This window comes from Engraulis encrasicolus, chromosome 12 (assembly GCF_034702125.1).
Source record: "Engraulis encrasicolus isolate BLACKSEA-1 chromosome 12, IST_EnEncr_1.0, whole genome shotgun sequence".
NCBI classification, from domain to species: domain Eukaryota; kingdom Metazoa; phylum Chordata; class Actinopteri; order Clupeiformes; family Engraulidae; genus Engraulis; species Engraulis encrasicolus.
This window is the reverse complement of record NC_085868.1, coordinates 47,888,784-47,902,493: the sequence shown is the minus strand read 5'-3', so window position 1 is coordinate 47,902,493 and position 13,710 is coordinate 47,888,784. Positions and strand designations below refer to the sequence as shown.

The following is a 13,710-nucleotide window of genomic DNA, read 5'->3' as shown; positions in this document are numbered from 1 at the left end:
CACCCCCTTCCATCCTCCTTGTTTTTATCACACTACCAGCACCAGGCTTAACCACCACCACCCTACCATATCCACCCCCACCACAACTTGTATGTGTCTCACACCACCATCTCCTCAACACCACCACAACCTCATATAGCAGCCACCTCCACCACCCCATCCCCTCCTTGTGTGTGGATTACCACCCACACCACACCACCACCCTACCACATCCACCCCCACCACAACTTGTATGTGTCTCACCCCACCATCTCCTCAACACCACCACAACCTCATATAGCAGCCACCTCCACCACCCCATCCCCTCCTTGTGTGTGTATTACCACCCACACCACACCACACCACACCACAACACCACCCCCACCTCCCCGTCTCCTTGTGTGAGTCTGGCACCACCATCACCGCCATTCCCATGCTAGCACCACCAGCACCATCACAACCCTACCACAGCTGAAACCTTTCCAGCAGCAACCTCTACTTCCATCTCCTCCTTGTGTTTGTATCACACGTCAACACCACCACATACCACCACTATGCTAATACCACCACCACACTCCAACAGAAGCCTACACCTCTACTAACTAATGTGTCGGTCTGACACCAACACCACTTCCACCCTCACCATGTTAACACCACCAAACGCCAGGATAACCGCAGAAATACACCAGCGGCGATCTGAGCGAGTCGAGCGACAGAAGTAATTGACTTTGTATTGAGTCGAGAGACAAAAGCGATTCTGGAGACTAGAGCGATTTGCGCGACGAGCGCGACAATTTGACTTTCCATGTACTTTTACATTCACATCGAGCGCAAATGATGGTGCAAATCAACAGGGCTTGACGTGGTCATTTCGGTTTGGAAACTATTTTCCAGTGCAGAAAAACACAGCCGATGACACACACCACAGAACGTCATTGGGATACCCCACACACACCACGGAGCGTCATTGGGATACCCCCCCCACACACCACGGGACGTCATTGGGAATCCCCAGCGTGGTGTGTGCTGTGTTTCTCCACTCTTCTCCATCTGAAGAGTTCAGATGCAAAACCCCCTAACTCCATTTCTGAAGACCTGCACTTCTCTATTTTTAGCGAACCCCGTTCTTGGTTTGGTTTACATTACATTATTGATAATACATATCAATAGTTATATTACATAAATAACATAAAACATATGCAATTTTGATAGCTGTGCAATAAATAAAAATGAATTAAGATTATTTTCTGAAAAGGCACTTAGGGGGTTTTGCATCTGAACTCTCTATCTGCTGTGTTTCTCCACTCCTACTGTACTGCACCACACTCCATCTCCTGCTTTTGTTTGTCTCACACCCAGGGCTGCTGCGCTGACCTTCTTATGTTGGGCGCGGGACAAAGTAATATGAAAGGGCCCCCCACCCAATACATATAAGGTAATGAGGACCCAATTCTGGACCCCCTTTCTCCCTGGACACGGGACGACTGACCCTTTTGTCCCCTCTCCTGTTGGCACCCCTGCTCACACTATCACCAGAGAGAGTAGAGAGAGAGAGGTTCCATTGGCCCATTGTTTCCGGGTTCTATTATTGCAAGGGGGAGGGGGGGAAATCCTCCTTTAGGCAGACCTAGGCAGACCTAAGGACTGTTCTATTCAATGCTAGGAGTATTATGACACGCCCCTTTAGGCAGACTGGAACCTGGTCATGTTAGGTGCCCATAGCAACCTATTACATTGCCATATCTCTATATACTTAAAGAATCTCTGCTATCCCCACTGCCCCCACAATGCCAACTCCAAAGCAGCCCTATATCCACAACCACTCCATCTCCTCCTCATGTGTGCCTACGACCACTACCACCTTGTGTGTGTCTCATGGCAACCATTGTACTTCCTGTAAGCATAAAGAGGCTCACTCCTTCCCCCCCCCCCCCCCACACACACACACTCTCTCTCTCACACACACACACACACATACACACACACACAAAACATGTGCTTGCAAATACACACACACACACACACATGCGTGCACATATATGCTCACACACACACACAAACACACACACACACACACACACACACACACACACACACACACACACACACACACACACACACACACACACACACACACACACATGCACACACCACTCTACTCTACTGTAAATTCAGATGTGCTGCGCGCCTGTCTGCCTGCAGCTGGCGAGCTGGTCGGGGCCTCATCTAGCAGCCATTACCGCGAGGTCCCTATTAGCCCCGTCTAATGAGTGACACGTCTCCTAATTATAATTGTGCGTCGAGATGCTGACATTATTAAATGCAAGAGAAGAGAAGAGAAGAGAAGAGAAGGGGAGAGATGGAGGGCGCTGGATGAAGGGCCGCTGCCAGCTTTGGCCTGGCCAGGGACAAAGTCATCTGACAGACCCCCCCCCCCCCCAAAAAAAAAACACACGCTATTTCCATGTAATGTAATTGGTACCCAATTCTGAGCCCCCTGCTCCCTGATCCCTGGTCCCTGGACAACTAACCCCTTTGCCCTCACCCCTGTTTGCCTCCCTGGCTGGATGGATGGATGGAGGGGCTATTACCGGGACAGCTCTAAGTGATCTGTCTGCGAACTGCTAAAACCATTACGTTTCATTAAATATCAATCTGGGGGGTGGGGGGAAAGGTGGTAATGATTAATTGATGAGGGGGAAAAATACTTAACGGTGCTTCTTTGAGTGAAAAAATAGTAAATGCCCTACTTTTTTTGAGAGAGAGAGAGAGACAGAGAGAGAGAGAGAGAGAGAGAGAGAGAGAGAGAGAACTCTACATGGATAAAGGACATCTGCATTTGTAGAGGTATTGACTAGGCTTGCCTATAGGATGAGATTATTTTTGCGATGCTCTTCATTTCATTAAGAGTTCAGCTATTGATTAGAGACGTGAGTATGTGTCACATGTTAGTGATTAAAGTGGCTTTTTTAAATGTATGAATGGTTTGAATGCCTCCATTTGTTCTCATTGCTGAGTGTAGTGTACAGTATTTGTGGGGTAACATTTCGATATTGTGGAGCCAATAGTTAAGACATTTATAAGAAGATTGATGATTATTTTGTGAACATTTTTATGTTGGGAGGACTCGCTATTTCAAAATATTAGGATTTAGAATAGAACCTATAGAGCCATGTTCTGAGGTGTCTGTGGCTCAAGTGGTCCACATGCGCTCATTTCAGATGCTGAAAGACATTGCTTTTACAGAAATCCCTTTGCAGATCCTTCTACAAGAGTAGGCAAGGAGAAACAGCAGCAGAGAGAAGTAGAGAGACCATTGAAAAGACAAAGAAGAGTAGAGAGGGAGAAAGAAAAAAGAAAGAAAACTCAGAGAGAGAGAGAGAGAGAGAGAGAGAGAGAGAGAGAGAGAGAAAGAAATGGGGAGGAAAGAGAGGGCAAAAGGAAAACGTTGGCAGAGAGAGGAGGGTATAAAATCAAGAAGAGAGGAAAAGAGAAAGTGAGCGAGAATGAGAGAGAAAGAAAAGAAAAAAGGCTGAAAGGAAGCAAGAAGAGAGTTAGGAAGATGAAGAAAGAGAGAAAGAAAAGAATGAAAGAGAGAGAGATGTTCCTTTGATGTCATTAACACCTGCAGAGCGCAGAGCCAGTGTATGGCTACAGCAGGAGGCTGGGCTGCTGTGGAGCGGAGGCTGGGCTGAGGCTGTGGATGTGGAGATGGGGAGGGAATGGAGAAGGAGGCTGGGCTGAGGCTGTGGATGTGGATGTGGGTATGGGGAGGGAATGGAGAAGGAGGCTGGGGCTGAGGCTGAGGCTGAGGATGTGGATGTGGAGATGGGGAGGGAATGCAGAAGGAGGCTGGGGCTGAGGCTGAGGCTGAGGATGTGGATGTGGAGATGGGGAGGGAATGGAGAAGGAGGCTGGGCTGAGGCTGTGGATGTGGATGTGGGTATGGGGAGGGAATGGAGAAGGAGGCTGGGCTGAGGCTGTGGATGTGGATGTGGATGTGGGTATGGGGAGGGAATGGAGAAGGAGGCTGGGGCTGAGGCTGTGGATGTGGAGATGGGGAGGGAATGGAGAAGGAGGCTGGGGCTGAGGCTGTGGATGTGGAGATGGGGAATGAATGGAGAAGGAGGCTGGGCTGAGGCTGTGGATGTGGATGTGGAGATGGGGAGGGAATGGAGAAGGAGGCTGGGGCTGCGAGGAGGAAATGGGGAGAGGGAAGCCATGAGGAGAGAGAGAGAGAGAGAGAGAGAGAGAGAGAGAGAGAGAGAGAGAGAGAGAGAGAGAGAGAGAGAGGGGGAGGGGAGAGAGAGAAAGAGAGAGAGAGAGAGAGAGAGAGAGAGAGAGGGGAAAGAGAGAGAGGCAATGGCTAGGTGGAAGAGAGTGAGGCTGCGGTGAGAGACAGAGAGAGTAGAGAGAGAGAGGTTCCATTGGCCCATTGTTTCCTGGTTCTATTATGGCCCCCCTTTAGGCAGACCTAGGCAGACCTAAGGACTGTTCTATTCATTGTAGGAGCATTATGACACGGCCCTTTAGGCAGACCGGAACCTGGTCACGTTAGGTGCCCATAGAAACCTATTATGTTGGCATATCTCTATATACTTAAAGAATCTCTGGTGAGAGATACAGTAGGAGGAGGCAGCGTGGATGCTGTGGGTGAGTGAGTGTGTGAGGGAGCGAGAGTCAGTGTAGGGAGAGACTTGGATGGGGAGAGGATGACTGTGGATGAGAGGCAGTGTGGGGACTGGGGAAGAAAGAGGATGGTGGTATACTGGGGAGTGAAGAGGGTGGTGGTATACTGGGGAGTGAAGAGGATGGTGGTATACTGGGGAGTGAAGAGGGTGGTGGTATACTGGGGAGTGAAGAGGGTGGTGGTATACTGGGGAGGGAAGAGGGAGATTGGCAGCTGGGGGGAGAGGGAGGCAGTGTATGGGGGAGAGGGAGGCAGTGTGTGGAGGGAGAGGGAGGCAGTGTATGGGGGAGAGGGAGGCAGCGTGTGGGGGAGAGGGATGCTGGGATGCGGGAGGGAGGCGGTGTATGGGGGAGAGGGAGGCAGTGTGTGGAGGGAAAGGGAGGCAGTGTGTGGGGAGGGGAGAGGGAGGCAGTGTATGGGGAAGAGGGATGCTGGGATGCGGGAGGGAGGCGGTGTATGGGGGAGAGGGAGGCAGTGTATGGGGGAGAGGGAGGCAGTGTATGGGGGAGAGGGAGGCAGTGTATGGGGGGAAAGGGAGGCAGTGTATGGGGAAGAGGGAGGCAGTGTATGGTGGGAAAGGGAGGCAGTGTATGGTGGGAAAGGGAGGCAGTGTATGGGGCAGAGGGAGGCAGTGTATGGGGGGAGAGGGAGGCAGTGTATGGGGGAGAGGGAGGCAGTATGGGGGGAGAGGGAGGCAGTGTATGGGGGAGAGAGAGGCAGTGTGTGGAGGGAGAGAGAGGCAGTGTGTGGAGGGAGAGGGAGGCAGTGTGTGGGGGGGAGAGGGAGGCAGTGTATGGGGGAGAGGGAGGCAGCGTGTGGAGGGAGAGGGAGGCAGTGTGTGGGGAGAGGGAGGCAGTGTGTGGGGGGAGAGGGAGGTGTGTGTGGGGGAGAGGGAGGCAGTGTGTGGAGGGAAAGGGAGGCAGTGTGTGGGGGAGAGGGAGGCAGTATGGGGGAGAGGGATGGAGGGAGGCGGCGTGGGTAGAGAAGTTGTGGATGAGACGTGGAGGGGAAGACTGTGGAGAGAAGAGGGAGCCTGCCTGCGGGCTTAGAGATTCCAGCACTAGCAGCAGGGCAGGCACAGCACAGCACAGCAACCCCACTGAGGGGAGCCAGGGGCTGGCTGTGAACATGGCCAGCATGCTTATCAAACAACCCCGCACGCCACCGCTTTGATCCCTCCCATAGTGCTGAGCCCAACCGGCCTTGTTTATTATGTGTCCATATTAGTGTTATTATTATGGTCCGTCCGCGGAGACTGCTGTTGTGTAGTCCTTAAGATGTCTGCACATACATATAGGCTACGTGGTTTATTTGAAACCAGCATGACAAAAAAGTTTCTCCGAGGAGGGGAGATATGTTTAAAGTTCCCCTAAGGAACTTTTTTTCTATTATTATAACTTGGAAGCATACTCACGGCTGGCAGAGACTCAGTCTCTCAATAGTGCAGCTGTTGCCTGGAGGAGGAGGATGAGCATGCACTGGGCACATGCCAGATGTTGCCACTCACCTGTTCATCTAGTGCAGTGGTTCCCAACCTATGGGTCGGGACCCAACCTATGGGTCGCCAAAGATCCACAGTGGGTCGCGAAGCCCTCATGATTTTAAGGGGTTTAATTTTAATACCATATATAGCCCACATTGAATAAATGACAAAGCATTTAAACTAATATATGCATAGAATCAACAAAATGTAAGTGATACATTAAACAGTTATTCTATACTTGACTGAAGACAAATTGAGGAATAAAATGATAACTAATGAGCTTTCACAGGAAACAGAGTATCATGTGACTCCCTCTCATGCGGGCGCTGACATGATTGGGTCACCAAAGCTTACAATGGTAAAAATATGGGTCCCTGAAGAAAAAGGTTGGGAACCACTGATCTCGTGTGCACCATAGCTGCTACTGTGTCTTGCGTTTGGCAGAAAGCTCTTTTTAAGTCATGCAGTGAAGCACGTATATACAGTATATGCTGTCGTTTTACGACACGTACCGTATGTACATTTGTTTTCATGAATTGCATGACTGAGTAGAAGTAGTAGACTAACTTTATTGTTAAGATAGGGCAGTATAGACAGAGATTCTTAAAGTATAGAGATATGCCAACATAATAGGTTGCTATGGGCACCTAACGCGACCAGGTTCCGGTCTGCCTAAAGGGGTGTGTCATAATGCTCCTACAATGAATAGAACAGTCCTTAGGTCTGCCTAGGTCTGCCTAAAGGGGGATTTCCCCCACAATAATAGAACCCGGAAACAATGGGCCAATGGAACCTCTCTCTCTCTACTCTCTCTGGTATAGACACACAGGAAGCGGGTTGGGAGAGAGAGATGGGGAAAGGACCTAGCCTGGTCCTGACCATCCCATAATACTACCATTTCATTTCGTATTCATGCTCTGGCATTTGTTTGCTCTGAAGCGATTGTAGGAAGCAGGAAGTTAGCACTCAGTTATGGTTTGAAATTATTGGACACCTCTCACCCAATCGCTGGCAGTTACTCAACAACAACATAGCGCAGACCAATGGCTCTGGCGCAGATGTGTACGTCGTTGTCACGAGCGTCCTCCCCCTTTCGTCCCCACGTGGGGGGTGTATTCGATTATTGGCTGTTTTCTGGGGGGGGCGTTGCGATCAAAATTCTACTGCTCCAGGCACTCCACAGAGAAGCACGGCCAGACTACAGTGGTGGAGCCAAACCTTTGGCGGAAGTACGTAGGATGGCTCGCGAGGCTAGAAAGGACCCGGGCCGGAATCAAACCTAGGCTGCCGGTGTAGTAGTCCAGTGCCCAGGCATTTGAGCCATGGCTGGGCCAGTAGACTAATTCGTTTTTTTATTAACCCCTTAAGACGCAGCTTTATACATTTGTTGTTACCAGTATGGTAATGACCAAGTCGTGGTGCATTACTAAAGGGCCTGTGTTGTGTCGTAGTATTTTAGTGCTGTGGTAGTTACATTTCAATGACTATTACAGCGTGCCACTGGAGGTACAGCGCGCATTAAGGGGTTAATCCTGAAAGAAATGAAAGTAAATAAGACATCACTTAGACATTTTGTTAGCTTGTCTGTTATGTTTATTTAATACAATGGCTTGGTGTTGACAATATCCCAGTGACGCAATACTTTTTGTTTTTCTCACAGAGCTTTTGGCTTTGGAGCAATGGCAATCACAAAATGAGCTTAGCTATATATGGCTACATGACTTTCCAATGTTGAATTATCTATCAATAAAGATCATTCCAATCAAAATTAGTCAGGCATAGGCTATGTCTGTTAAAAGTTTTTAGCTCAACATCTTTTAATCACACAGAATACAATTATTTTCACAGAGGGGAAAAAGAAAAAAACAATCTGGGTCCATTTACATTCAACTGTGTTTTGCAATGGTCATTCTCTGGGCTATTTTCCCCAATTCTATTACCATTTTGCTCTTTTACTATAGGCCTAACTTGTTTTTGATTCTTGTTTAGCCACACATTGATTGAGAGCAATGTGAAAGATTTGCATTTATGCACCCTGTTCGAGTAGTCAGCTATACAACCAAGGAAGATGCTCGTCAAATATCCAGAATTGATGAAAATCAAGCTGTTGTTTAGCCTGTTACTGGAATATCATTTGGAATTACTGTACATGTGGAACACCATAGACTAGGCCAGTGGTTCCCAACCTATGGGTCGGGACCCCCCTTATGGGTCGCCAAAGATCCACAGGGGGTCGCGGAGCCCTCTTGATTTTAAGGGGTTTCGTTTTAAATATATATAGCCCATGTTGAATAAAAGACAAAGCATTTAACTAATAAATGCATAGACGCAACAAATTGTAAGTGCTACATTAAACATTTGTTCTATATTTGACCAAAGACGAATTGAGGAATAAAATAACTAAAATAAGTTTTCGCAGGAAACGGAGGGCATCTTGTGACTCTGTCTCGTGCGGGCGCTCGCGTGGTTGGGTCACCAAAGCTTACAATAGTAAAAACATGGGTCCCTTAAGAAAAAGGTTGGGAACCACTGGACTAGGCTACCATACCAGCATGCAAACAGGCACAGTAAAAATGGAGTGGTCAACACATAGTGAATTTAGCTTGTTAGAGTGTTTTTAATCCCAATGAGTGCTGTCTAAGTGTTGTATAACAGCCTGTATTCATTTGTATACAGTAGTAATTGTGCATTCTGCGCTGGTATTTGTCATATCAAAGGAGGATGTATAGTTTGACCTCAAGGGCCAACACTTCAACTTCAGAACAATTCACAATTGTTCAACATCTCTGAAAATGTAGCCTAAGTGCCTCAAATCCCAGTTAAGGTACATGTCAGTTATACAGTAATGGCTGCTTACAGTCACTTGAGTCATAATGTCTGTGTTTTGTTGAATACCATGGCTATTTGGAGCTCTGTCCACCTTATTACCTAGCGATGTTGGGGGCTTCCAAGGTCAGAAATGTGTCCAATTCCATTTGTCGAACATTTTTTCAGGCAAGTGCCCATGAGACTAGGCATGAATTTGGCACGCGTATGCTGATTATGGCGAGCAGATTTTTTTTATTTTTTATGTGTGTGTTGGGTTATGTTATATCCTCGTGATTTACAAAAAAAGGCGGTCCCTAAAGCTAAATAAAATAAAAATGACAAGATGTTGCGATTTTAAAATAAACATTAGTAGTTACAATGACATCTTTTTAGTTTCACAGATGGTATCATCAATAGAATTAACACTGAAAGGTCAGAGAGAGAGAGAGAGAGAGAGAGAGAGAGAGAGAGAGAGAGAGAGAGGGAGAGAGAGAGAGAGAGAGAGAGAGAGAGAGAGAGAGAGAGAGAGGGAGAGAGAGACTCCCCCTTCCCTTCAGGGCCCTTCCACCCCCGCGTGCGACGCAATTATGCTGCTAAAAATGCGTAGCAAAAGCGCGCGCCAGTCAGGCAGCACCTGACAGACGGGCCTTCTTGCGAGTTCAAGAGACACTCCATGTGCACTTTAGTGTGGGGATGAAACGGAGCAGCGGTACTTAAGCTGCCTCGCTGGAGTTTTTTTTTCTTCTTTTTTTGGATAAGCAGCCAAATGAATAGGACAGAACGGTGGGACTCTACTCCAACACACTGTCAACACACTCCCATTTTTTTCCATCAACATTAGCGTCAAATTCTGTATTAGCCAATGGAATTTTAGCAAACCACGTTTTTAATATAGCCTACAGCATATTGCCCATAACATCAGTCGTCATAAAATGTTAAATAGGGTAAAGGGACACGGAGGTCCCTCGCCTTTGTACCAGCAATTACAAGAGAGGTTGGTTTTTGTCACACCAAATATATTCTGGAGGTGATTCGCGAATTCTGGTGTGTGTGTGTGTGTTCGACCATGGGCACTCTTCTTAAGTGGCCAATATATTTCCTCACATTCTTATGTTGGATGGTGCAGTATCTACAATGGGGCCATGGATTGTTGCATTTGAGAAAGGGATTAGGCCTATAATTTGCTGCAATGTAGCCCAAATCTTTACACCCTTCATTTTGTACAGCTAGCCATACAATTCGAGATAAAGTTATTAGTTAATTGTTTATTGTGTCATGATAATAGTTTGAAAGAGGTTATTAAATGTTAATGGGTTGTGATGGAAGCGTGGCGAGTCGACGCGTTAACCGAGAGCTGTCTTTCAGCACCACAATGCGCGCACACTTGACGCGCGCCCACGCTAGAATTTCGTCCAGACACAGAAAGTGGCAAAAAGCAGAGCAGAAAATACTGTAAATTTAACAGCATACAAAGTTGCTTCGACTGTATATTTGTTTTGTCCCAACTTTAGGTGGGTAAAATATTTTTTAAGATGAAGTTTCCAGTTAAAATCGCTGTATGTTTTTCTGTTAAATAAAAAAAATGTTTTACCTGCCCCGTCCTTTCAGCATGTACATTGTCACAAGGGGGGTTAAATATATGGAAGTCGAACCATTCTACTCACAATAACTTGAGGCAGCAACATGTGTCACTCACGTCAGGTCTTGTGCATTAGTAATTGTAGTATCCGCCGTATACTCCGGCCTCTCTTGAGTTACAGACAAAGGGGCTTTGCTGGCACGTGCACAGGGCGTCAGTCTCGTGTATCTTAGCAACCATCACAAACACACGAGCACCTGTGGCTCTAGTCCATTGAAGAAAAAAAATATTATATAGCCTATATATCAGTGATTTAATTCTGAAGAGAGTATGCTATCCAGTAGGCACATATCCATTTGGTTGATTTTAATGAGTGCTAACCACCTTTCAAATTCATAATATGAAGTAGCCTATAGCAATATTCCACACGGTGTCTTGCTGTAGATCTAGAAATAATCTAAATAGCCTAGCTAGTTGGCACAGCATATTCTTTCAAATTCAGTTTTAAATAGTAGGCTAATATATGACCAATAGACTATAATATTTATAGGCTATACAAAGCTATTGGTTTGATTGGTGTCTGAAGCCATTTTCATGCGTAAAGCGCACAGGGAAATGAGTCATTTAGCCAATTTTTTATTGCGATATGTAGGCCTAAGTATTGTCTTAAAATAGTGTTTTTTAGTCTTTGCTTTCTATTTTGGTGGGTGTAGGGCATGCCGTGTGCCTGCCCCAGTCTGGCGTTAGGTTAGCTCTCTCCCCTCCGGCTTGTCACCTGACCGCCAAGTCATGCAAATCACGCCTTTTCTAACGCGCCATTGGCCGCTTCCAGCTCATTTAACCACTGTCAAAGCGCATCATATGGCCGCGCTCTGCTAACTTTTCTACCCCTGTCACAGAAAGTAGCTCAAGACGCTTTTCATCGCTTGTGGATGGAAAAATTCGCTGAAAGAGTACGGCTGACGTGATACAAAAAACAACTTTGGATTTTATCGCACCTTTGTCCTTTTCCCTTTTGAGAAGGGAGATTTGCGCGTCGGCGGAGAGCTGAACCCGAGTGTGGTTGTTACTAAGTGAATGTGCCCGTGTGTTGGTGGGCCAACAAACAACCAGGTGAATGTATAGCATGATGATGGAAACGGACTTACACTCCCCAGGACCCCAATCGAATACAAATTCGGGGCACACGGGGCCAAACAATGGGAGCAAAGTGAACCAGGACCGCGTCAAGAGACCCATGAATGCCTTTATGGTGTGGTCCCGCGGCCAACGGAGAAAGATGGCACAGGAGAACCCCAAAATGCACAACTCCGAAATTAGCAAAAGACTTGGCGCCGAGTGGAAACTCATGTCGGAGGCAGAGAAGAGACCCTTTATTGACGAGGCGAAGCGGTTACGTGCCATGCACATGAAGGAGCACCCGGATTACAAGTACAGACCCCGGAGAAAGACCAAGACGCTGCTGAAAAAAGATAAATATTCTTTAGCAGGAGGTCTGCTTGCCGGGTCCGGGACTGGAGGGGGTGTGGGTCTGGGTGTTGGCATGAGCCCGGCTGGGGTCGGACAGAGGTTAGACAGTCCCGGGGGTCACGGCGCGACCGCAGCCAGCTATGCACACATGAACGGCTGGGCAAACGGTGCCTACTCGGGACAGGTGGCAGCGGCTGCGGCGGCCGCGGCAATGATGCAGGAGGCACAGCTTGCTTACAGCCAGCACCCCGGTAACGGGGCGCACCACCACCACGGACATCACCATCACCCGCACAACCCCCAGCCCATGCACCGCTACGACATGACCGCTCTCCAGTACAGCCCCCTCTCCAACTCCCCCAGCTACATGAGCGCATCGCCGTCGGGGTACGGGGGGATATCCTACACACAGCACCAGAGCTCCAGCGTGGCGGCGACGGGGGCGATCGGCACTCTGGGATCTCTCGTGAAGTCGGAGCCAAGTGTAAGCCCTCCCGTTACTACTCACTCCCGTGCCCCGTGCCCCGGAGACTTGAGAGAAATGATAAGCATGTATCTACCGACGGGAGAGACAGGTGACCCGTCCGTTCAAAGTAGACTCCATGCTCTGCCACAACACTATCAGACTTCAACAGGTGTCAATGGAACGGTCCCTCTGACACACATTTAGGAGAAATAGCACCAGGAACAGCAAGTGCAACCGACGAAACAGTAACCAAATATTTACCTCTTTAAATCGCAACTACCTTTTTTGTACAGAATGTTGTACTTGTAAATTAAAAGTAAATTTTATTTAAACGCGATATTTGGAGTTAAAAGCGGCACTGTCTGGCAATGACTTACGTGGGGAAAAATAATTTCACATTTTGAAATGTTAGGAAAGCACTGGAAGTATTTCTGTCATTTTATAAGAGAGAAAAAAAATCCCAATTTTGAATAGGGTGCTTATGACTGAGGGTTTTTTTTTATTTAATGGAATATGGTATGACGGTTTAGGGTGTCATTTGAGTGAACGCGGAAAAAAATGTTTTTTTTTTTCAAGTTTATACTTTTTCATTTCACAAGTGCGAGTAACTGTGATTGAATCATTTCTCTTGTGTTGTATATTTTCTTTGTAAATTGTGAATACACTTTAGAAAAGGTTGATCCATCTGTAAATAATTTTCAATTGCATTTTCCCAGGATACACTTTGCGTTGGTATGAGTTTAATAAATTTCTCAACAGTTGCCCGGAATCTGTCGAAAAAAACCTACAGTTGTTTCATATTTTGTTTTTCTCTCCTAAGAAGGCAGCTCTCTTTAGTCTTCAGCCGAGCATTTTGAATAAACTAAAATATATCCGATATTATGCCATTGGTAGCCTGGTCCAAAGTTTTCTTATAGCATCTTCTAACGCAGTTGACTGGATGCTTTGGCTTTCCCTCAGACCAAATCCAGCCACGTTAATCCTTGACCCAAAACAAGCAGATTACAAATGGCAAATATGGCTAAACACAAATGAATGTGTAATGATCCTCTGAATTACCCGACCGTGACGGGCACATGCTAGGCAGGCGCGGTAGTCCGCATGCCGGCTAGATAGGCTACGCTTCCACCATTTCAAGCCATGCCATTTCAAGAAAAAAGGCTACAACACGCAACTATTGAAATAGTCTATGTAGGCCAGGATATACACTATGTAGGCCCTAGGCCACCATGCAT

The 13,710-nt window shown here is 47.2% G+C and overlaps 1 protein-coding gene across 1 annotated transcript; it reads left to right on the top strand.

The window, feature by feature from the left end:
- The first annotated feature begins 11,656 nt into the window (after positions 1 to 11,656).
- On the top strand, positions 11,657 to 12,688 carry sox1b (SRY-box transcription factor 1b). Its single transcript, XM_063212762.1, has one exon. It carries the CDS (start codon positions 11,657 to 11,659, stop codon positions 12,677 to 12,679), a length of 1,023 nt encoding a protein of 340 aa, XP_063068832.1. The 3' UTR covers positions 12,680 to 12,688.
- The last annotated feature ends 1,022 nt before the right edge of the window (positions 12,689 to 13,710 follow it).